Source organism: Canis lupus (genome assembly GCF_048164855.1).
Source record: "Canis lupus baileyi chromosome 5 unlocalized genomic scaffold, mCanLup2.hap1 SUPER_5_unloc_7, whole genome shotgun sequence".
Taxonomy (NCBI): Eukaryota; Metazoa; Chordata; class Mammalia; order Carnivora; family Canidae; genus Canis; species Canis lupus.
Window position 1 is genome coordinate 237,986 of NW_027326414.1, and position 26,234 is coordinate 264,219.

The 26,234-nt window shown below is 36.3% G+C and overlaps 1 protein-coding gene and 1 long non-coding RNA gene across 19 annotated transcripts in view; one reads left to right on the forward strand and one right to left on the reverse strand.

The window, feature by feature from the left end:
- The window catches only part of LOC140629452 (outer dynein arm-docking complex subunit 2-like), a 274,074-nt gene that overhangs the window by 99,386 nt on the left and 148,454 nt on the right, over nt 1-26,234 (forward strand). For 17 of the 18 annotated variants that reach the window (XR_012027288.1, XR_012027289.1, XM_072818933.1 and 14 more), the window contains 6 exons: nt 1,662-1,808; nt 2,208-2,417; nt 5,151-5,393; nt 5,916-6,026; nt 7,984-8,138; nt 9,683-9,925. Coding sequence is in view for 16 of the 18 variants with exons in the window: in XM_072818933.1 (XP_072675034.1) it covers nt 1,662-1,808; nt 2,208-2,417; nt 5,151-5,393; nt 5,916-6,026; nt 7,984-8,138; nt 9,683-9,925 (1,109 nt within the window). In the remaining 2 variants the exon portion in view is untranslated. Of the gene's footprint in view, nt 1-1,661; nt 1,809-2,207; nt 2,418-5,150; nt 5,394-5,915; nt 6,027-7,983; nt 8,139-9,682; nt 9,926-21,323; nt 21,516-26,234 lie in introns of those variants that run through there. The other variant, XM_072818943.1, reaches the window with a different exon arrangement.
- Nucleotides 6,735-26,234, reverse strand: part of LOC140629457 (uncharacterized) — a 187,149-nt gene continuing 167,649 nt past the window's right edge. The window contains exons 4-5 of the long non-coding RNA XR_012027290.1: nt 7,698-7,789; nt 6,735-6,905 (exon numbers count right to left, since the gene is read on the reverse strand). This is a non-coding gene — a long non-coding RNA (uncharacterized lncRNA). The remainder of the gene's footprint in view (nt 6,906-7,697; nt 7,790-26,234) is intronic.

Below are 26,234 nucleotides of genomic sequence, written 5' to 3' on the forward strand. Positions count from 1 at the left end.
AAATGAACTGTAGGACGATTGGTGGTGGTAAAAATTTCTCTTGATATAAACAAAAAGACATTAAAAGCTATGGGAAGAAAACTCCTTATTTTCAATGTAAATAGTAAAGTGAAGGCTTTTGCCATTCTCAACTTCATCTTGAATATAGAGGACAGCCTGGATTACTCAGGAAGAAAATTAATATGAAAAGCAGACTGACAATGGTTTCAGCACAGGATAGTGGTTTGTAATATTTTTAGAGATGTGGAGGGGCTTTTATGGACGCATTAAGAGGAAAGGCTGAAGTCTAAACCTTTCTATCTTTTTGATGCTTGCCCTCTTATAATCCCATTTCAGCTTCTTATTTTAAAAGTAACACATCATGTTGTATTCACAAAAGGATTTGTGTGTGTGTGAGATATGAAGGAGGAGGTTGGGCTGCTTGGATATAATTTCCACTTTTGTGTAAATGTATATATTGTATCTATGAACATGTATCTGTAATATAGCAATATAAAGTCATAATCAGCAAATGAGAATAAACATATTTTGTAGGTGTCTTTCTTCAAAAAGGAAAGAGATTTATTTGAGGCCATTCATACTGTGTTTTGAGGTAGAGACCGAAGGCCATCTTTCATGAGCACCTTTTACAAAAATAGTTTATCCTTAGCTCCATTAGAAACATTGCTCTTGTGTCTTATGAACTATTTCGGTGCTTATACTGGAACTCTTATTTACCATCCCGTCTTAATAGGAGGAGAAGTAATATGTACTATGTTGCATCCATCAGAAGATTTTTTATTTTTTTTTTATTTTTATTTTTTATTTTTTTTCAGAAGATTTTTTAAAGCATTAATGATGGGTGGACATTGCTTAAGAATTCCTGCAATGAATTCTGATTATAATTTCCTGGTGCATCTGTTTCACTGATCAATCATTACATTCTTTTAAATTCTCCCAGATTGTTTTACCTTAAAGGAGCCATTCCCCACTACCTTTTACAGCTGGTGATTAGCCAAGCAGACATTGATCACATGATTCTCAACACTGGGACAGCATTTTGCATGCGATACTGAAGGCTACCTTTTTGTCCTTTATCCATACACGGAGTCATCTCCAGTTCCTAATGGGCTCGCCACCTCCTTCCCAACCCCATGGCCCCTCTCCCACTTAATCCTGGTCCCAGCATGGATTGTTGTACTGCTTCCCACATGGTTTCCCTTTCCTCAGGTTTTTCCCTGTTCCAGACTGTTCTACATACATCTGTGAGAATAATTTCCAGACACGGTTTGGATTGCACAGTATGCTGTTCAAGAACTCCAGGGACGGCCTGTTACCTCTGCATAAAACTTACATTCCTCAGTGGATTTCTCAAGGCTTGCCCCTCGACTCTATTTAATGTACTAATACCACCTAATGCTCTAGCTGTTTAAAGCAGACAGACCACCTTTAAATGTTGACTCTTAATTGGAATAATGTTTTATGATACTCTGTAAAGCTTTTTTGTGCTTCAACTATACATGATTCATTTAACAAATTATAACCCACTCGGAGAACTTAAAAAAATTTAACATGCCATGTATGGGGAGACACATTTCCCAGTTCATGGATTCATAACCATTAAGGAAATTTCTATAGAAGCGTGATCTTATTTAACCTTTCCATGGCCTTGCGTTTCGTAGGAAGGAAAAGAGATAGCTACAGTGATTGCATTGCGTTCAATAAAAGATTTCAACTTGGCGCAAGAGACCTGCCAGTTGGCAATCAGAGATGTTGGAGGCCTTAAAGTTTTGATAAATTTACTGGATACTGATGAATTCAGATATAAGGTGAGTGGCTTACCTCACGTGGGTGATGAGCCTTGTTCATACCTCTTTGTGCTTCTCTTTTTACTGATACGTCTCTGCTACCTCTGCCTAGTTCTTTTCTTTGCCTGCTCATCTCACTGATAGCTTGTTCCTTTTGTTCGCTGCTCTTCTCTTCTTGGCTGTGCTTTATCTTCTGGTTCATTTCCAGAACCTTTTCTATGTGCTTCTTAAATGATGAATGTTTGTCTGCATAATTGAAGGAAAATAAGGAGGCTATGTGTAACACCTGGGAACAGAAGGCATTTCCTTTAAAAACTTCATGAGGGAAGGATTTGAGGTAGACTTGGAATTTTTAAAACTCTAGGACTGGTTATGTATTAAGCACTTATTTTCACCTCTAACTCCTATTTTCTCATTTAGATTGGTTCATTAGAAATCCTAAAGGAAATCAGTCATAATCCTCAAATCAGACGTAATATTGTTGACCTTGGGGGCTTACCAATTATGGTTAATATACTTGATTCTCCACGTAAGAGACTGAAATGCCTGGCAGCTGAGACAATCGCAAATGTTGCCAAGTTTAGAAGAGCCCGACGGGCAGTGAGACACCATGGAGGCATTACCAAACTGGTGAGTACCTCTGCCATTGTCATCAGCACACCACCTGCCACCAAGATGTCACCTCTCTGCTGTCCTTCCTGGCCACTCCTGGATGTTAAATAACCATAGGTGTGTTCCAGGAACCTTCTTTGGTATAACGTCCTCAAAAACTGTTTTTGTGTATTCACATTAGCAACTGGCCAGAAAACAGGTCTGATCTTATTTTTCAAAGATATATACATCTAAATAAGAGATGTAATTTACACCTACCACATTGGTAGGGAGATGTTTATGTGTGTGTGTAATGTCGGGAAGTGTAGTCCATGCTCTCTGCTCTGGTGAGCTCACCATGAGGACTGCCTCCCAAGGAGACTGTCAGAGCAACAGACATTTATTCATCTCATTGTTACTTATGATAGTGACAACTGAAAACTATGTTTACCATATGAGATCAGTAAAATAATATGAAGTGTATCTCGAGGAAACATGCATCATCAGCTATCAGTATATAATATTATATAAAATTATGACAGGATCAAAACCTGATTGACACATATGACTCCAATTTTCAAAGACTTACCTAACAAGTATATAACAAGTTTTCTATAAAAACATGTGAAATAAATACACAAAATTGTACGCAGGTGTTTCCTCTGAAATAACTACCAATTTTTCTTCATATTTTTCCATATTTGCCAATTTATTGTGTATTATTTTTATAATTTAAAAAATGATTATATCAATAACTGTCACTGAAAGAAATAAGTGAACATTCTGTTCAACACTCATGTCAAGAAAACGTAGGGCATTAAGGAAATGCATTTTCATCCACCTTCCAAAGGATCTTGTGTTCCTCCTATAGCATTTACATACTGGACAGTCTCCACTTCTATAGTTTGAGCTCCTTGAGATAAGAGATGTGTCTTACTTATCTTACTGTCATCTACAGCACTTAGCCCAGTACCCTACACATATGAAAGGTTAATAAATATACATTGAATCAATATGCATTTAATAGGAATGCATACACAGTGAAATGTGTTTAGAAATTTACTGAGAGATTCTGTGTACGGATCTTCCTTGATTTACAATGGAGTTATATGTCCAGATAAACCCATTGTAAGTTGAAAATACCGTAAGTTGAAATGCATTTAAGTTGAAATGCATTTAATACAGCTAACATACTGAATATCACAGATTAGCCTTGCCTACCTTAAACATGCTCAAAATACTTAGCCTCTAGTTGGGCAAAATTATCTAACACAAAGCCTATTTTATAATAAAGCATTGATATCTCTTGTAATTTACTGAATCTGTACAGAAAGTGAAAACACAATGGCTACAGATTGGGAACAAAATGGTTGTAACCATATCAGTTGCTTACCCTTGTGATGTTGTGGCTGACAGAGCTGAGGCTTGCTGCCACTGCCCAGCATCACAAGAATGTAACATACATATTACTAGCTCAGATAAAATTCCAAATAGGATTTCTACTGAATGCATATCACTTTCACACCATAGTAAAGTTGAAAAATAAGTTGAACCATCATAAATTGGGGACCGTCTGATGTCACTTGTAATCTGTAGATCACAATAGAGTGTAATTATTTGCTTCAAAAATAAGATAGATTTATGGCTGCATAGATGGATAAATAGATGGTTAGCTATGAGATAAAACAAATGTGATAATGTTAATTATAGAATCTAGGGAATGTATACATTTTTTGCTGTATAATCACTGTACAACTCTTTCAGCCATTGTGTATGTTTGAAAATTTTTCATAATAAAATGTTGGGGAAAGGTAATTATTAGTATGATTATCAGTGTTCTGCTTAAGTAATGAAGTAATACATTAGGCTGATGTGGCTGTCTACTGGAATTATGAATAATGTATAGAATAAATGAATAATGTAACTTAAAACTATAAATTTTAGTAAATTTCTTTTATGAGAGTCTTATATATCACATTCGGGGACTTAGAATTTGGTACCTGAATTGCAATTACTTAGTCAAGATAATGCTACACATTTTAATATAATCTTACATGATAGCTAAGTTAGGAATGGGAAAGAAGAGTAATAGATCAACCATTAATAGACTTGTAATTACTAGGTTGAGAACACATCTGAGAAAGATCAGGATTGGTAATCCATTTTTGGTTTGCTAACAATATGAGGGTAGATGACATACAGATAAGAGTCCCTCACTAAAATGGGAAGAGAGGGAGATCACTCAGTACAGAGATGGAACAGTGGGCTTGTCATGACATCAGAGCAAGGGAATGGAGGTTAAAAGAAGAGCAGGCAGGAGGCCATTGACCACAGTGGGGTTTGGGCACTTAGATGGAGATAGATCTCGAAAGAGGCACACCTGGTAGAAACCTGGGCAGAAGTTAAGAATTCTGAGCAAGCAGAAAGAATGCATCCATGCAGGGAAGGATTGTAAGAACCCGGGCTGCAGATATAGTATACAAATCTTGTTAATATAAATGTAACAGCCATATTAATATTAATACAATCTTGGTGAGATTAAATTTCTTGTAGGAAGGAAATGTAAAGGCTCCCAGATCTGGAGGAAGATATATTTTGAAGGGTTCTGTTTCTTTGCTTTCACTGACTATTTCTGTGTAGTATGAAAATTAATTCGTAGAAGTATTCTTATTTTTGATAGAAGTTAGCTTGGTAGCAGCCCTGTAACTGTTGTGGGAAATGTTGTTTTATTTTAAAGATTCCCACATACATTGTATTTATCTGTTTTTGTAGGTCGCTTTACTGGACTGTGTACAGAGTTCAGCAGAACCAGCTCAATCAAGTCTGTATAATGCCAGAGATGTGGAAGTAGCTCGCTGTGTGGCACTGGCATTATGGAGCTGTAGTAAGAGTTATGCAAATAAAGAAGCCATTCATAAAGCCGGTGGCATTCCTTTGTTGGCTCACTTACTGAAGACTTCTCATGAAAACATGCTAATTCCAGTGGTGGGGACATTGCAAGAATGTGCATCAGAGGTACTCAAGCCAGCTCTGCTTCCCTTGTTTTCATTTGCATTAACTTTTTTTTAGTTGAATAATAATTTTTAAGATTATTGTGACTGCTAAGGATTTTTTTTTGAGAAGTCAGCAGTTCTTTAGAGAAGATGAAACTAATAGAACATTAATTAAATGGTTACCTGTGTGATGTATTTTTTAAAATGTTGACTAAATTCTCTTATACAGTTGTGTTAATCTCGGACTTTAGTGTTTTTTAAGAAAGTTTGTTTGGCATACTTATTAGTAAATGTAAATAGATATTTATATTCATGCATTACACATGTAAATATTTAAATTTAAGGGATCCCTGGATGGCTCAGTGGTTTAGCACCTGCCTTTGGCCCAGGGTGTGATCCTGGAATCCTGGGATCAAGTCCCATGTGAGGCTCCCTGCATGGAGCCTATTTTTCCTTCTGCCAGTGTCTCTGACTCTCTTTCTCTGTGTCTCTCATGAATAAATAAATAAAATCTTTAAAAAAATATTTAAATTTGTATTCTTAGGAAAAGTACCGAGCTGCAATCAAAGCAGAAAGGATAATTGAAAATCTAGTCAAGAACCTAAATAGTGAGAATGAACAACTACAGGAACAGTGTGCCATGGCCATCTACCAGGTATGGTGGACTCCCCAGCAAAGTTGTGGTGTTCTTCATATAGTTAAGGTGGCATTTCTAAATATGAAATTTCATTCTCTGGGGCTATGACTCAGGAATCTGCATTTTTAGCAAGAATCCCCAGGGATTTTTCTGCACACACAGGTCTGCATCACTGTGCTAATGATAGATGCCTGTGTATGTGAGAGAGAGAAGCCTGCTCCAACATATCTTGATTATGTACATTTCTAGAAGGTACTTATATATCTTTGTCTCCTAAAACAAGTTACTTAGTGTAAAATAGCTAAATATATGCATGGTGCCTTTATATTGCTTTTCAAGTACCCTGTTCAAACATACTGATCTTGGGAAATTTATCTTCTGCCAAGACAGATGGATGATGAATGAGTGTATGCTTGTGTATGTGTGTGTATTCCTGTTGTATCTTTTTATTATTTTAATCTTCATTAGCTTTTTGTGAGTTATGCATTTCATAGTACATCAGAAAAGGGAAGAAAAGGTAGCCTTGACAAATTAGTAGATGGCTGCTTACTGGCCATTCCAGCTTCTACCTATCAGAGAAATCAGAGCTGATTTCCTAGAGGAATACATTTTAAAATGTGCACAGTGACAGTATGCCAAAATGACAGAGTTAGAGAAAGGGGTTCATGTCAGTAGAGAATTGTATTAGTTTGCAAGGGCTGCCATAACAAAATACCATACACTGGGTGTCTTAAATAACAGAAATTTATTTCCTTATAGTTCTGGAGGTTACAAGTTTGAGATCAAGGTGTTGATAGTATTGCTTCCTTCTGGAGACTCTCTCCTTGGCTTGTAGATGGTCATCTTCATGTTCACATGTCTCCACATGTTCCTTCCTCTGTGTCCTAATATTTTCTTCTAAGGATACCAATCATATTGGGTTAGAGCCCACTTCAGTGACCTTTTTTAACCTTAATTACCTCTTTAAAGATTTTATCTTCAAATATGGTTACATTCTGAGGTACAGGGGTTAGGACTTTGACATATATCAGTTTTAAGGAAACACAACTCATAACAAGGATATATATAGCCTTGACTGGCATACATGCCTCATATGAGTAATTATGAAGGATTGGTTAGAAATAGTGATTAAGTTTTTAGAAGTTGCAATGTAAAAAACTGAAAATCATAAATAGAAGATAAAATGGCAGGTGCCTTGTGTGCATTTACTGTGAGGATTTCTTCTAGTGGCCCTCACAGATGATGCATGACATGCATCTGTATCATGTGGCCTCACAACCAACTGTATGCCTAGGATGATAACATATATATGCACCAAATTTAGCATCTTTTTTCTCTCAAACCTGGGAATCATGATAAGCTGGGAACATCTATGCAGTACATATTTACTTCAAAAGATGACACGAACATGGATAAACATAATACTTATCTCAAAGGATAAGTATTACACAAACTTCTGGACAAATATATCTGAATATAATGCCATTTGCTGTTGATATAACTAACTGTTCAGAGCATAGGAACTCTATTAGGGAAATGCTCATCTCTTAGATTTGGGGGCAGAAGCATTGAAGATCAGGCTAAAGCTTTATCACTCAGCTATCTTTTCTATACTTTCCCGAGACTGGGGATTGCATGACTGCAGAAATTCTCTGTCCATGCATGTGGTATTCTAGATTTCTTACCAACCTCTCTTTCTGTCTTCATGGAAGCCCACACTACCTCAGAACAGCTTGGAAGAATTTCCAAGCATGTAGAAAGTTCTAGACATTGCCAAAATCCTGTAAGGGAAGAGAGACACTGTCAGATAACTGCCAATATAAAGGAGAATTATATTTTACTTGGAGGCCCCTTCAGAAAATGATACTCTCTGAAAAGAAGTTTTGTAGCCACCAGAATGTCAGCCTCTTTAGCAATCACTGGAAGCTTGATATGCCGTCATCACTGACAGCCTCTGATTTGACTTTTTGTGTAGTGTGCTGAAGATAAGGAAACCCGTGACCTGGTTAGACTGCATGGAGGACTTAAACCCCTGGCCCGTCTGCTCAATAACACTGACAATAAAGAACGGTTGGCTGCTGTCACTGGGGCAATATGGAAATGTTCCATCAGCAAAGAGAATGCGACCAAGTAAGAGAAGCCTTTCAATATTCTATAATAAAAACATGGCCATTGAGGAATAGCTGTATTCTTAACTCACTGAAACTACATTGTGTATAGTGAGTCCTTCAACTAACATCTTCTCTTATTAATATGTAAATTTTTAAAAAGATTTTATTTATTAGAGAGAGAGAGAGAGAGAGAGCATGAGTAAGGTGAGGGAAAGAGGAAGAGGGAGAAGTAGACTCTCCACTGAGTGGGGAGTCCAACATGGGGTTTGATCCCAGGATGCTAAGATTATGACCTGAGGCAAAGGCTGGCACTTAACCAACTGAGCTATCCAGGTGCCCCAATATATAAATGTTTCTAAATAAAAGTATGGATGCCTAAAATTTATGGCCATTAAACTACATTCCCATAATGTTATTTTAATAAAGAATCGGTCCTAATATAACTCCTATAGTTTTTATACATGTACCTTCTAGACCAATTTTGCAGAATCAAGGTATTTTTAGAAATGAAAGACTTCTACTTCCCATCCCACCACCTGGCAATGGTTTTCTGTGCCTCACTAAAGGACTTGCTGACATAGTCTGTGTGTTGAGTTCTTTTTTTGGGGGGCAGCTGTTTAAATTATAAGTATCTCTGATTTCTTGTAGAGAAAGGGTTGATGTGATGGTGAGGGGTTGAATTTCCCACTGAATCTTTAGAGATGGAAGTGGTTCCATTCTTTTTCCTTTTTTAAAGATAATTGAGTCAGCTGGATGCCAGTTAACCAGTTAAAGAGTAGTCATTTTCAAATTATTTCATTGAATTTTAAAATACTTGTAAACTGATTTATTTTAATCTTCAAATTTATCTCTTCATATACTTTTAGAGTTCTTATGCCCTATGATGGATATTCTGAGGCAACCCTTCTTTGTATCAATGTGATGATTTTTTTTTAAGATTATATATTTACCTGAGAGAGAGAGAGAGAGAGAGAGAAAGTATGCATGTGTGGGGAGAGGGTGAGAGGGAGAGAGAGAATCTCAAGCAGACTCCCCACTGAGCATGGAGCCCAACTTGGGGGCATGATCTCTGAGTGTTGAGATCATGACCTGCACTGAAATCGAGAGTCAGATGCTCAATCAGCTGAGCCACCCAAGTGCCCCTCAGTGTGATGATTTAACAAGAAATTCACATCTTACTTAACAGAAGATAGATTTATTTTTGCTTTGTTCATGTAAAATAGTCTCTGTGACATGGGAAAAACACTTGTAGAATAGTAGAACTGCTGACACTGTCATTTGGAAGAAGTTGTAGTTGTCTTAGAGACTGTATAGTATAGTGATTAAAGGTGCAGATGGCTAGATATGGATGCCAGCATCGCTGTGTACCAAGCTTCAAATGAGCTTTCTGAGAATGGGGATTGTGGTCGTACTTGCATCATAGGGTTTTTGTAAGGACTGAGTGAGCATATGGTTGGCATTTGGCAATTTTGTGCTATTAATATTATCAGCTGATTTTATACCAAAAGTAATATCGTTCCTCTCTTTCCCTCGCCCTATCTCTTTTTCTTGTGATGAACTTAGGTTTCGAGAATACAAAGCCATTGAAACTTTGGTGGGACTTTTAACTGACCAGCCTGAAGAAGTACTTGTGAATGTGGTTGGTGCATTGGGAGAATGTTGTCAGGAATATGAAAACCGTGTCCTTGTCCGGAAATGTGGTGGCCTTCAACCACTCGTAAACCTCCTTGTTGGAATAAACCAAACTCTTCTTGTCAATGTCACAAAAGCAGTTGGTGCTTGTGCAGTAGAACCTGAAAGTATGATGTAAGTAGCTTCACAACTGAAAGATTTTATTTGAGAGTGTTAGGGGAAATGCTCAGGTCATAATAGAATAGTGTCATCACTTAGAATTGGCGTGCATAAATGGTGAAAAAGTAAAATGGATTTACTTATAAATAACCACAAGATTATCAGTCATGAGTTACAGAGCCACATTGTTCCTTTGGATGAGCTGGAGGGCTGAGGCTGGGCATATTGGGAGGACTTAACATTCCCAGTAATTAATATCCCACCTGGAAACCTTCATATAATCAACAAAATTTTTCTCTGCTTCCTAAGGAAGAATTATCCATCTATCTAACTGAGACCCTAGGTAGTTCTAGGTAGCATTCTCACAATATCCTTGTTTCTCAATTCAATTCAGCAAACATATTTTAAGCACCTAACAAGTTAGCTGTGAACTAACAAGGGAAAGAGACAAAGAATTTTAAGCTGTGATCTTGTTCCTTAAGCAAATTTTTGTCTAATTAGGAAGAAAAGACTTAAATGTTGTACAACGTAAGAACAATAGCAAGATTATATAGAGATTATATATACATACATAAATATATATTTAAAAATATAAACATTTGTGTATAAATTAAATGTAAATGTATTTACATGAAATATGATTGTGTGTGTGTGTGTGTGTGTGTGTGTGTGTGTGTGTGTGTGTGTGCAGAAAGGCAAGAATCCATATGGGCCAAATATTGTATGAGGGTTATCCGGAGAACCAGAACCAACAGGATGAGAAAGGTGGGAGGAGTAGGGGGGATAGATTTAAGGAATTGGTTCAGGTGATTGCGGAGGCTTGGCAAGACCCAAGGCTGCAGGCTGGAGACTCAGGAAAGAGCGGCATTTTGAGGTCAAAAGCAGTTTGCTGGCAGAATTCCTTCTTGCTCAGAGGAAGTCAGCCTTTTTTTCTACTAAGGCCTTCTGATTGGATGAGGCCCACTAAGTCATGGAGGATTATCTGCTATACTCAAAGTCCACCAATTTAAGTATCAATCTCATCCCAGAAAACACCTTCACAGAAATATGCAAAACAATGTTTGAGCAGGGGCGCCTGGGTGGCGCAGTTAGTTGATCACTTGACTCTTGATCTCAGCTCAGGTCATGATCTCAGGGTTGTGAGATCAAGTCCCACATCAGGCTCTATGTTGAGTATGGGTCCTGCTTGAGATTCTCCCTCTTGCTCTGGTCCCCCTGCTGGCATGTATGCTCCCTCTCTCTCTCTCTCTCTCTCTCTCTCTCAAAAAAATTTTTTTTGATCAAGTATCTGGGCATCCCTTAACCCAGCTAAGTTGACACATCAACATTAACCATCACATATCCACCCCTTGTCAACTTGGTACCCACTCATGCATCTCCTTAAACCATACTTAATCTCCATAGAAAGATAATAACAAGGCCATATTCCTGCCTACCACTATACAACTATCCAGTGTACCACTGAAAATGCACTTAGCCCTTTTCTTAGAAGAGGAAGCAAAGTTCTTGGATGATGTTTATTCTTTTCCTTGATATTCTATAAATACACTGATGTAAAGTTCATCATACTTAAAAACTATGATAGAAAGTTAATGTCTCATTTACATGATAAGAGGATAAGAGGGAAGAAAAGAAACACACACACACACACACACATAATCCATAACAAAATAAGGAGTATTTGTGACAATCACAGTACTTATTCTGTAACCGGCCATGTGGTCATAGCTTGTATTTACAACTACCTTCTTTCATGACCCATTCCATATTCCCTTTGCTTTCAGCAAGCACTTTAGCTGGTTGTGGTTCTTTACCTGGTGGGGTAACCCAAACCTTCATTCCTGAAGGTCTGGGCCATTAGTATTCCTGCCTAGAGTGGGTTGTTACAGTTTTCCATCTACCTTAATCACAGGGCATGGTAATACTTAAGAGATGCCCTGAGGGATCTCCTGTTTTCCAGATATAGTCTTCTTTACCTCCATTGTGGAGTAGCAGTCCCTTGATAATTGGGATCAGTCACCCCAGCCAACATAGTAACTCCCTCCATTGCTTATTGATATAGAGGCACGGGGAGGCCAGAGTGCCTGGGAGGCAGGTTTAACTTTCAATTCAGTGTAACCACTGTTGTGTCTCCTAGTGGAAGCATTCCTCCCTGTGGGACAAAGACCTCCAAACCAGCAAAGTATAAGGTCACAGGAACAGGAAGCAAAAAATTTGCTAGTGGATCAGTCACTAGGGGTAATAGTGAGTCATTTCCATTCCCTGATTCCTAGACCCATGAATCCTGGCTATGTATGAAAGAACACCAAGTTATTTGGCAATTGGTTAGCTCTATTGGCCTATCCTATATAATCCCAGAGATCTGACAACCTTCCTTCATTTCATCTTTTTCTGTCCACTTCAGTCCAGGAGAGCAGTGTTTATTAAGATGGTTGATTGGATCCATGAGTCACACCTATAATCTTTTAATCATATGACTCTCCTATGTATCTCCCATATCATTTCATTCTGATTCACTCCTTCATTCAGCTCTTCAGTATGTATGACCAGGCACCCAGGGCTGCTGTGTAAGGATATATCCTGCACAACTCTAGGGAGCACCATTCCCGTGGACGTATACAGAGCATCATACTTTGGGGCCATACATAAAACCCTGTGGAAATGTATTATTTCCTATCTATTTTACCATTTGGTACCAGAAGCTTTTACCCTATGCCAGTCGTCTCTGGTAGTGCCCTCTTCCTTCTCACTTTCCTGGCTTTTGTGATTCATTTGTGTTCATGAAGGTCCTCTTCCTTCATGGGAAGCCTGCAATTCTAAGACAGCCCTGAAACACTGTTAATGTGAGTCTCATCTCACTGCATATCTGGAATAAAAGTACTAAAGCCTCTATAATTCTTTTTGGATTTGGCTTCTGGAACCTTAGGCTCAGGGATTTCAGGCACCAAGGAACACTAGCTGTACTCATGATAACTTCAAGGAAAGAAGGGCTTATAAAACAGTTTTCTATTGTATTTCTCTTTCGGAAAAACACATGGTGTTCAGTAGCACATGATAAACACTTGTCAGTATTGGGTTTATGTATTTCTTTTGATCTTTGGCTCTTGCTTACTTTTTGTCTCTCACATCTGCCAATGACACCAGCTGCCTCTGAACTTGTTTTGAATGTATCCTCCTGCTCTCTGCCTTTAGTTGAGGTTCTGGCATCTGTTACCTGGACAATTGAAGCAGGTCCTATTTGGTCTCATCTCACATCTCTCCCCTTCCACACCTCCCTGCATGGCACTGAAATTTATTCTTCCAAACTGTAGGTCTGATAGGGTTGTTTTCTTGGCCTAAAGAACTATCAATGCCCTCTCAAGCTTTGAAAACCCAACCTAAGTTCCTTACCCTGGTATTCAAAGCATTTGCCTCCTGGCCCCTTTCTACCTCTCAAGCTTCATCTTGAAAGTAGAGTGTATAATGTATATATGTATATAGTAACCATCAATTTTTCCCTATAGTGAAGAGTCTGTTTCTTGGTTTGTCTCTCTCTGTATTTTTTCCTTTATTATTTGTTTCGTTTCTTAAATTCTACATGAGTGAGAATATGATATTTGTCTTTCTCTAATTTCACTTAGCATTATATGCTTTAGCTCCATCCATGTCATTGCAAATGGTAAAAATTGTATTCTTTTTATGGCTAAATAATATTCCATTGTGTGTATCGGGGTGTGTGTGTGTGTGTGTACACTTGGGCTTCTTCCAGTAGTTTGGCTATTGTAAATGCAATAAACATAAAGGTTCATGTATCACTTTGAATTAGTGTTTCTGTATTTTAGAAGTAAATACTCAGTAGTGTGATTCCAGGATCATAGGGTTAGCTCTATTTTTAACTTTTTGAGGAACCTCCATACTGCAGAGTTGCACCAGTTTGCATTCGCACCAACACTGCAAGAGGGTTCCTGTCTCCACATCCTTGCCAGCACCTGTTGTTTCACATGTTACTGATTTTAGCCATTCTGACAGGTGTGAGGTGATATCTCATTGTGGTTTTGATTTGTATTTCCTTGATGCCAAGTGATGTTGAGCATGTTTTCATGTGTTTGTTGGCCATCTGTATGTCTTCTTTGAAGAAATGTCTGTTCATGTCTTCTGCCTATTTTTAAATTGGGTTATTATTTTTTTTGGCTGTTGAGTTGTATAAGTTCTTTATATATTTTGAATACTAACCTTTTATTGTGGATCTGTCATTTGCAAATATCTTCTCCCATTAGGGTGGTTGCCTTTTAGTTTTGTTGATTGGTTCCTTTGCTATGCAAAAGCTTTTTATTTTTATTAAGTCCCAATAGTTTATTTTTGCTTTTGTTCTCCTTGCCTCAGGAGACATACTTAGAAAGATTTTGCTATGGCCGGTGTCAGAAATTACTGCCTGCACACTCTTCAAGGATTTTTAAAAATATTTTATTTATTTATTCATGAGAGATACACACACAGAGAGAGAGGGAGAGGCAGAGACACAGGCAGAGGGAGAAGCAGGCTCCATGCCAGAAGCCCGATGTGGGATTCAATCACAGGACTCTGAGATCACACCCTGAGCCAAAGGCAGACTGCTCAACCGCTGAGCCACCCAGACGTCCCTCTTAAAGGATTTTTATGGTTTCAGGTCTCACATTTAGGTCTTTCATCCATTTTGAGCTTACTTTTATGTATAGTATAAGAAAGTGGTCCAGTATCATTCTTTTGCATGTAACTGTCCAGTTTTCCCAACACCATTTGTTGAAAAGACTGTCTTTTCCCATTGCATATTCTTTCCTCTTTTGTCAAAAACTAATTGACCACATAAGTATGGATTTATTTCTGGGTTTTCTGTTCTGCTCCAAGAATAAATAACAAATATATTGAATTCCATTCATATAGGTTAGAATTCATTATTGCAAAGCCCCTCCTTCTATTCTGTATCTCTGATTTAATGATTTCCACATAAGTCATTACCAGGTTATCTAGTTGACCTGTAAAAATTACTTTTAAATGTCATCATTACATTACTTTTACAACAGGCCTTCAAACTCTTTTTAATATAACTATATTAGGCAAATTGTTATATTGATTTTTCAGTTGAACCCATTCAAGGAAAAGCCAGAGAAAACAGCTACATTTTTTTTAATTAAGATTTATTTATTTGACAGAGAGAACACAAGCAGAGGGAACAACAGGCAAAAAAAAGGGAGAAGGAAGCTCCCTGCTGAGAGGGAGCCCAATGCAGGACTCAATCTAAGGCTTAACCGACTGAGCCACTTGGGGACCCCATATAGTTTTCTTATTCTGAATCTTAACATAGGTTTTGAAGCAACAAAATGTAATGAAAGAACAACTCAGTAATAAACAGCAAGCCTCAAGGACTTTCTGACTGAGTTGAGGAGACAGACAAGTAATTTTACTATGTTAGAGTAGATAATGAAATGGCTATAAACAAACATTATTTGTAAATATACAGTACTAGTTTGAATAGCTTTATGCAACATTTGACTTCTGGTTAATATGAAAACTACAAAAAAAGAGAAGTAGGAAAAAGGTATGTCCTCTCAAACAAGGAAATGCCACAGTTCCAAATCTTAAATGTAAAACACACCTGAAAAATGTAGGTAAATTACTGACCTGTGTGTAATATGTTGACAGCTAACACATGCTGCTTCATATCTCGAGATTTCCCCCCAAATAAGTGTCATGGTCATGAAATGTATAGCCAACCTTTTTTTTTCTTCATAACAGAGACTAGGGGAGTAAATAGGCCTTGGAAGAAGTGAGGAATTTCCCATCAGAGACCTAGTTTTTCACGTAAAACACCAGAAGTGGAGCCTAACGAAAAGTCATATGTACATGTTATTTTATATTGTCTACAGCAGTCTTCTAGCCCAAGCAGACTGTTGGAGACCCCTTGGAGTGAAAAGAATACTAGAGACTATGACTGCTGGATTGCAACACAATGAAGCTATAAATTTTTAGAGATTTGGAGTAAGCCAGATTGACTGTTTGAATGCTCAAAACTGAATGAAAGAGATGTGTTCACAAGGCAAAGAGAATAGCAGATTTTTGTAGGATTTTGAGGTAATTCCATCATAAAAAGAAACAGATAGATTCAGACAAAAAATTTCCCTACAATCACAAGGCTATTAAGACAGTATACTCCCTCATAATAAAGGAGCCAAAAGAAATTACATAAAATTTTACAAAAAGACTTTATAAGACAACTTAAGTTGTTATGACAAACTAGTTGTCAGAGCTCAGAAGAGAAATAAAAAAATTATTGAACTTAAAGTCTGAATAGATGCAAAAGAAGTGTGATAGACACAACCAAAAACACCATCAGGCAAGTGGTATATAGGAAATGTAAAATGAAATGAAGAATATATTAATATTACAATAGGGAAATTGGTAAATATGGAACCCAAGGAGACCCAACTTAAACATAATGGATATTCCTTAAGAAGAGGCTAGAACCAGTGGAATATGATCTTAATTAAAGATAACAATAGAAAAAAATTTTATGTGATTCTGTAGACCAAAAGACCCAACAAGACCTTAGTAATATTGATACAGAATAGCCTACAGTAATGCATCCTGATAAATCTACTTGTATCTCAAAAGTAAAGGAAAAAACAAATATATCTAGGCAAAAGAACAAACCATGAGGACAAAATGCCTTCATATTCCTCCACAACTTCTTTTAAGGTCAAAAAACATTAATTAAAGGATCAAATCCCACAGATTAACATTGTGAGGTAGAAAAAAAATATTACCCAAGAATTTCACATCCAGCCCAGTTGTTCTTCAAGTGTGAAGGTAGTAGCACATTCTCAATCATGCAAGGATTCGGTAAACATAGTACTAGATCTTCTTGAAAAAAATTGCCAATTACAGAAAGTCAATCAAGAAATTAAAGTATTTTAAAACAGCGAACTAGGGATCCCTGGGTGGCTCAGCGGTTTAGTGCCTGCCTTTGGCCCAGGGCACGATCCTGGAGTCCTGGGATTGAGTCCCATGTCAGGCTTCCGGCATGGAGCCTGCTTCTGCCTTCTCCTGTGTCTGCCTCTCTGTCTCTTTCTATGTCTATCATGAATAAATAAATACAACAGCAAAATATGGCTAAAATGTATCAGTAGAGACCATTGAGTTTCTTTAAATATTAAACTAAGGAAATAATGGAGGAGTTATCATTGGAGGAATCATACTATTTTATAGATACTAATGATAATAATTTAACAATACAACTATCTGATAAAAATAAAACAAATACAAGATAAGTGAGTTATCCTCTTTCACATAAATGAATCAGTAGATACTGTATACAACCTTCTCTTATCTGTTTATCATCTATGCATTCATTTTCTCTGTCTATCCATCCTGTTTAGCTTTAGGCATAAAGAAATGTCCAGAATCATTTACATTAATTATCAATGATCATTATTTCTGAAAGACAGGATTTGGGATCACTTCTTATTTTCTTCTTTATATGTTTCTATATAGTCTATATGATAAATACATATCATTACAAAATTAAAGTTCTTGTTTAATACCTTTCACAATCCCCTTTTATTCTGGGGCGCCTGGGTGGCTCAGTCAGTTAAGCATCTGATTCTTGGTTTCCGTTCCGGTGATGATCGCAGGGTCCTGAGATGGAGCCCTGCATCAGCTTCCCGCAGTCAGCATGCAGTCTGCTTGAGATTCTCTCTCTCCCTCTGCCTCTCCCCCCTCAAATAAATAAATAAATAAATCTTTTAAAAAACCGTAGATTCTGGAACCATTGCTTGGATGCCAGTCTTATCACTTACCAACTATGTTTCCTTTGGCAAATTATTAAACTACTTGATGTCTTGGTTACAACATATATAAAATGGGAATGGTAAGGATACCTATCTCATTGGATTGTTGTGATGACTGTGTTAATTAATATGTGTAAAGTACTTATGTAATAAGTACTGGGTAAATGTTCATGTAGCAGTGGGTTCGATTAATAACAATTTAAAATGATAATACGTAAATAGAAAATTAAAGTCAGACTGTCTAGTATCTGTACTCATCTACAGATGAATTCCTTGTTTCTATGTTACTTTTGCATCAAATTAATCATGCTATTTAATTTGCTTTAAGTTGAGAACAAGTGGCCCCTAAATGGGGAATAACTCACTTTAAACTCTCACCTGCAATTAGAAGCTTGGAGGCTGTGGCATTGATATGTAAATAGGCAATTACAATTCAGGCCTTTGCATCATGCTAATACATTTACTTTTTGTTTGAAAGTTGACTGAAAGTTACAAGGTTTTAAGTATAACATGAGACAGAGGATCATGTTAAGGGATCATTGTAGGCCAGAGGTGAAGGTGGCTTAAACTAAGCCAGTGGAATATAATATAATAAAAAATAAAGAAATTGACAGATTAAAGAGATATAAAGGGGAAGAATGAATAAAACCCGGTAAATGATTAAACATGAGTTCTAAAGAAGAAGGAGTAGTGATGGATAATATTTAGGATTCTTTTTTTTAATTGAATAAATTTGATGTGTCACATTATGTGAGTGTAAGATGTACAGTATGTTGCTTTGATATCATATGCATATTTAGGTTTCTGACTTTGGCAACTAGATAGATAATGGTACCACCACTTACTGACATGGGGGATATAGGTACAGTACTAGTGAAGGAAGAAGGAACTTGACTAGGGGAGGAATGAAATCAACTTGTTCATCATTATAGTACCTAACACAGTCCAAGGCTCAGGGTAGACACCCAACAAACATTTCTTATGGAATGGATGGTGAATTCGGTTACAGTTGGGTGGACACTGAGGTTCCCATGGCATGTTCATGTGCTGATGGCGACCAGTTATTGGATTTAGTCGTGTCTAAAGCTCAGGATAGAGATGCAGGTTAGACATAGTGTCATAATATTTGGTAACTGAAGTCATAGCTATACATGAGAGATTGTGAGGATGAAAGCAGAATGAACAGGATCCTACTTGAACCTGATCTTTCAGGGAGAAGCAATGTACAGGAAGTACCTATAAAGAAACAGAAGAATCAGCAAGAGTTGTGAGGGAAATTAAATGAGTTATTGAAAAAAAAGAAAGAAAGAAAGGAAAGAGAACATTTAAAAGAGCAAAAGAGTTCAAAACTGTCACATTCTCTGAGAAGGCCTCATAAGATAAAGACAAAATTGTCCTTCCTTGTGCAACAAGGGGTTGATGGATCCTTTTGTACTCTTAAATACGGTTTTCCCACAAATGTTTTTATAAACGCACTAAGGTGGTTTCAGAAAACAGTGTTTTGAACTTGGTAAGAATCCAAACAGCATTGCTCTTGGCATCATATTTCAGGCATGGCTGTTCTTGCTAGATTTGTAGGATTTATTGCATCTTTGAGCTTTCAGGTAAATGGTAAGGAAATGACAAACAAATACCTCTCCCGCATGTGAGTCTGATATAATTCATTATTTTAATGACTAGCAGTTTTATGTTTTAGTGATTTGTCTGTGGCTGTGGCTGTGGCTAAGGCTTAGGTCACATAGCAGGATAAACATATACTCATAGCACAGTTTTATGAACTTTGTGCAATAGAATGCATAAGCAGTTCTCCCTTTTAAATAAGAATCAGAAACATCTTAATAATAACAATTTGGCTACTGAATCAAAAATGATTTTTGAGAAACCAATGATTTCATAAAACTCTATTGGCTTTTTTCAGTACTTCAGATGACTGCTTTTAGAAACTCAATATGAATTATTTCATATTAATTATGCCCTTGCCCAGGAGCTAAAATGGAACAGCATTCTGACATACAAAGTTCGTGAAAAAGTAGATTTTTTGTGCTGAATTTTCTCTTCTTGTTGACTTAATATCTACTTGAAATGTACAAAATTCATCTGGAAGTAATCTGGCTTTCAGGTATATGAAATCACACCAACATTGCAAAAAAACACTTGCAGTTTGCGAAATGTAATTTTCTATTAAAAGACTGTAAAAATCCAAAATAAAAAGCATAGAAGCTTAAAACTTAATAAATATCCATGATTTATTTTCTACGTCAGGATCTTAACTTTTTAAAAACATTTTTTAAACTTTTTTTTAAGACTTATTTATTATTCATAGAGACAGAGAGAGAGAGAGAGAGAGAGAGAGAGAGGCAGAGACATAGGCAGAGGGAGAAACAGGCTCCACACAGGGAGCCCAACGAGGGATTTGATCCCGGGACTCCAAGATCACGTCCTGGGCCAAAGGCAGGCGCTAAACCACTGAGCCATCCAGGGATCACCTAACTTTTATAGTAGCACCAGACTTATGGAAAAGTTGCAAAAATAGAGAGATTTCCCATATACCCTTTATCCAGCTTCCCTTAACATCCTCCATAACCACAGTGAAATTATAGGACTCTTTGTTGAAGTGTAGATTTTTCACTTTGAAGAGTAAAGTTTCCTTAATGTGGATTTTGTGCATTTTTGTTCAGGTCATTCCTAAGTATTTCATCTTCTTTGTTGATGTTATATATGGTTTTTTTCCTGCCATTATGTCCCTCAATTAATTGTCTCTATGAACACTATTAAATTTTATATATTAATTCTATATGGAGCTATCTTACAGAATGCTCTCATTATTTGAGTTCATTTTATTATTAACTGTCTAAGCACAGTGGTTGACACACTGTAGCCCATGGTCCAAACCCTTTCTTTATAAATAAAGTTTTATTGGAACACAGTCACACTCATTTATTTATTACTGTCTTTGGCTGCTTTTTGGCTACAATGGCAGGGTTGAATAGTTGCAACAGAGACTGAATGACCCACAAAACTAAAATACTATCTACCTGTTTACAGAAAAATTTACCGACTTCTGCCCTAGGGTATTCCAGAGAAAATTTTATCTCTTCTTTAGAAGTTCTTTAAATTGATTTCTCTTGTCTGATTTCATTAACTAATTTCCTAGCATAATACTGGATAGTTGTATAGTTAGTGGTCTTCTTTGCCTTTTTTCCTGATTTTAGTGGAAGTGCCTCTAGTATTTTTATAGCAAGTAAAATAACATCTTGAGAACTAAATTATATATTTTATCATCTTAAAATTCAAATTAAATTAAAAATCAATTTCTATTTTAAAGTGTTGTTTTTAATCAGAAAAGTATTTAATTTTTGTCAGAGTGTTCGAACATTTATGGAAATAATCATTATGATTTTTCCCTTTTATGTGCTCATATGGCCTTAAGCGGGTTTCTAAACACTGAACCAACCTTGCATTCCAGAAATTGTTTCATTTGGTTATAATGTACTGTTTTCTTAGTGTAGTATCTGCTTTTGTTTCCTAATATTTTATTTTCTTTTTAATGAAATGAGTGACGGTCATTGGCTTGTTTCTTTTTTTTTTTTTTTCTTTTCTGTCAAGTCTAGGTATCAATGTTGTACCTGCTTCACAAAAGGAATTAAGTCTTCTTTCATTTCTTTACTCTGGAATGATTTATTGATCAATGAGACCACCTAGACTTTAAAGGTTCAATAGAAGTCTACTGTGCAATCAAATGGCCCTACTATGTGTGTGTGTTATTAGTTCCTTATTAGCTTTCTCTAGTTCTTCTATAGAATCTCTTTATCCTCCCTACTCTAATGGTCATTTATGGCAATCTGCATCTCCTTGTAAAATGTTCAATTTCATTGTATGACAGAATTTATTTGAGTAAGTGGTCTACAAAGTCATATCTTATGATTTTTAAATTTTGTCTTTTTAATGGTATATATATATATTTGTGTGTGTATATATATATATATATATATATATATATATATATATATTTGGTGTATATATATTTTTTGGTATATGTGAGCTTTCATCTAGTATTTTCCTGATCAAATTATCTGGTTATTCTATTTTGATTTTTTTAAATTGTTTAATTCTAAAAAAAACCCAGGGTGCCTGGGTGGCTCAGTTTTAAGCATCTGGTCATGATCTGGGGAAGGTCATGATCTGGGGTTCTGGAATCAATCCCCACATCAGGCTCTTTGCTTAGCAGCGAGTCTGCTTTTCCCTCTCCCTCTGCCTCTGTGATCTCTCACTCTTTCTCTCACAAATTATTTTTTTTTATCTTTATTAATTCCTTGTTGCTTTCTTTTGGTGTATTTTGTAACTTTTTTTCTAATATTTTGAGCTAGGAAGTTATTTAGTTTCATTACTGTTTAAATAATAAAAGTAATTTGTGCATGAATTTTCCTCTGACATGATTTAAATATCTCTTGTATAGTTGATACGTAGTGATTTCATTATCATCATTTTTTGGAAATCCTTTTATATCAGTTTTTATTTTCCTTTTAGCCCAGGAATTGTTTAATAGATTTTTTTTGTTATTCTACAAGGAAGAACTTTTTAATTTTTTGTTTTGTTAGCTATTTCTCAATATAAAGGCATCACCCACTTTTTGAAAGTTAACATTATGCCACATCATGTTTTTGAAAGATCTACATTAGTACCTGTTCTCACTAACCAAAAGAAATCTGAAGATTTTTGCTTTTTTTAAAGATTTTATTTATTTATTAATGAGAGACAGACGGAGAGAGAGAGAGAGAGAGAGAGAGAGACAGAGACAGAGAGAGACAGAGAGAGAGAGAGAGAGAGAGAGAGAGAGAGAGAGAGGGAGAGACACTGGCAGAGGGAGGAGCAGGCTCCACGCAGGGAGCCCGATGTGGGACTCAATCCCGGGACTCCAGGATCATGCCCTGGGCCAAAGGCAGGCACCAAACTGCTGAGCCACCCAGGGATCCCAAGATTTTTGCTTTTATGGAAAAAAGGCAAAAAGCAAAAATAGCATTCAGCATTCATTTCTCAGTGAGCCCTTACAGAGGTAGTGTGCATTCCAAGCAGTGAGAGTGGCAGTGTCAAGCTCCTTTCCTGGGTACTGCTCTCAGCATCAAGCCACCATAGCTTTGAACTATGTCTTGTGAGCATCTGTGTTTTATCTCAATATTGTGCATCCATTAGCAAGATGTGTCCTAAGATGTGTCCTTGCTCTATTCCCTTTTGGCTAATGAAAAGTTTCATAGGAACACTTTAATTTTGGGTAGCAGGAGAAGCTTGTACTATGTTTTGGTCTGGGCTAATTTTTCAATTTCTACTTTTTATGGAAGTTAGTGATTTTTTACAAGCTTATACAAAGTAAATTTTTGCACAGCATCTTGGGATGAAAATGTATTCTATGTCAACAGAATGTAGAGTTTGATGTATATTATGTTACTTAGCTTTTATCTCTACTTAGCGTTGTTTGTACACTTAAGCTGTGTTATACTAAAAATAGTATAATAAAGCCTTTTATCAGTAGTGTGCTTCTATCTGTATCTTCTTACATCTTATATAGTTTTTACTTCTTAAAGGCAAGTTCTATATAGTTTGGCACATAAATGTTTTTAATAGTCGTTAATTTTGGCTTTTAATATTACAAGGGCTATTCTCTGCTTTGTTTAATGAATTTGGGCTTGATTTCTACTTTGTCTGATATCAGAATCTTTACTCCTGCTTTCTTATTTTTTGCATTTTCTTGGGATATCTTGGCCTACCCTTTATTTTTAGCCTTTTTTGAATAATTTTCTTTTAAGTATTCCCTTTTAAAATAGTATATAGATGGGTCTTGCTTTGCAAGCCAAATTAAGAATATTTGCTCTTCTTCTCTTTTTTTCAGTGAGAGAGAGTGGGGTGTGAGACAGAGTGAGAGGGAGAATCTTTAGCAGACTCTATGCCCAGTGGGGGCCTGACTCACAACTCTGAGATCATGATCTGAGCCAAAATCAAGTTTTGGACACTTAACCACCTGAGCCACCCCAGGCACCCAGGATACTTGTTCTTTTAATGAATTGAATGCAGTCACACTTGTTGATATGACTGATACATTTGGTCTCAACAATGTAATAATATTTCATAATCATATTTTATTATATTTGCTGCTGCTTTTCAAAAAGATTTGTAGGGATCCCTGGGTGGCGCAGCGGTTTGGCACCTGCCTTTGGCCCAGGGCGCGATCCTGGAGATCCGGGATCGAATCCCACTTCGGGCTCCCGGTGCATGGAGCCTGCTTCTCCCTCTGCCTATGTCTCTGCCTCTCTCTCTCTCTGACTATCATAAATGAATAAAAAATTAAAAAAAAAAAAGATTTGTAGTCTTTGCTAGTTTTTGTTGTTACTTAGAAAGCTTTGCATTCTTGTTTTATTCTAGTCATTGTCCTGTACCTGTACATTTTTCTACTGCCCTCTTTTTCCTTTCTGTTATGTCATATTTTGCTGCTTAGTTCCTCAGTTTTTACTGGTTATCTTTTAACTCCTATTTATTCTCTATATAATAGTAAGTGTATTCTGTTTTTTCTTTCCCTCTTTCTTTTCCTTCCCTTTACCTTTTTTTTTTTTTAAAGTAGGCTCATGACCCTGAGATCAAGATCTGAGCTTAATTCAAGAGTCAGATGATTAACTGGCTAAGCCACACAGGTGCCCCTTTACCTCCCATTTTTTAGTGCATTATTTCTACTTTGTCAAAACATATAATATTTGAACATTATTGTGTTCTTGTTTAGTCATATATATGTGTACATACACACGTGTACACACACTAATCAGTTTTTGCTGAAGTTTTTATCATATTTTAATTGTTTGGAATTCATCCTGTAGTAAAATCTTCATAAAGGATTCATGGGTGCAGAATTCCATAAGGTTTCAAATGTTTTACTTTTTTCTAATTTTTAGAGATATGATTGACAGTTTTAAAATTGTGTATATTTAAGGTATACAACGTTGTGTTTGATATAATGTACCTTGTGTAATAATTCCACAATCAAGCTAATTAGTGTATTACCTCACACAGTTATTCATTTATTTGGGTGTATGATAAGAACACTCAAGATATCAGTATACATTATTATTAGTCTAGTTACTGTTCTGTACCCTAGATCTCTGGAACTTAGGTACTTTAAAACTGAAACATTGTACATTTGACCCATTTCCTCCACCTAGCCCTGGTGACCACCATTACATTCTGTTTCTCTAAGTTCAACTTTGTAAAAAAGTTTTTTAGTTCCAGTATAGTTGACCTAGAGTGTTATATTAGTTTCAGGTGTACAATATAGTGATTCAACACTTCTATACATTATTCAATGCTCATCACATAAGTGTACTCTTTAATCCACATTACCTATTTTACCCATCCCCCCTTCCACTTCCTCTCTGGTAACCATCTATTATTCCCTATGGGTAAGAGTCTGTTTCTTGGTTTGTCTCTCTTTTTTTACCCTTTGTTCATTTGTTTCTGAAATTCCACATATGAGTGAAATCATATGGTATTTTTATTTCTCTTATTTTGCTTAGCATTATTCCCTTTAACTCCATCCATGTTGTTGCAAATGGCAAGATTTCATTCTTTTTATGTCTGAATAGTATTCCATTGTACATATATACCACATCTCTTCCATTTATCTATCAATGGACATCCAAGTTCAACTTTTTTAGATTCCACATATAAGTGATATCATGCAATATTTGTCTTTCTGTGTCAGGCTTATTTCACTTAGCATAATGTCTTCCAAATCCATCCATATCACAAATAGCAGTATTTCTTTTTTAAGGCCAAATAACATTCCATTATTTATATATATACTCACAATTTCTACTCATCTACTGATGGACACCTAGGTTGTTTCCATATCCTGACTATTATGAATAATGCTGTAATGAATGTGAGAGTGCAAGTATCTCTTTGAGATACTGAATTTCCTTCCTTTGCATATATACCCAAAAGTTGGATTGCTGGATCATACAATAGTTTATTTTTCATTTTGGGGGGAACCTTTATATTGTTTTCCATAATTACTGTACCAACTTACATTCCCACCAACATCGTGCAAGGGTTGTCTTTTCTCCACATCCTTGCAAACATTTTTTATCTCCTGTCTTTTGGGGAATAGATTTTTTAAGGAGTGAGGCAATAGTTCATTATAGCTTTGATATGCATTTTCCTGATGATTAGTGATGTTGAGCTGGTTTTATATACCTGTTGTCCATTTGTAGGTCTTTTCTGAAGAAATGTCTGTTCCTTTGCCCATTTTTTAAATAAAGGTGTTTGTTTGATTGCTACTGACTTATATGAACTCCTTATATATTTTGATTTTTAACTCCTCAGTTTATGGTTCACAAATATTTTCTCCTATTCCATAGATTGCCTCTTTGTGTAACTATTTCCTTTGCTGTGCAGACACACATGTGAATACCCACTGAAGCTATTTTCCTATGAATACTCAGAGGACAGCCTTGCTAGATATAAAATCTTTTATTCCCACT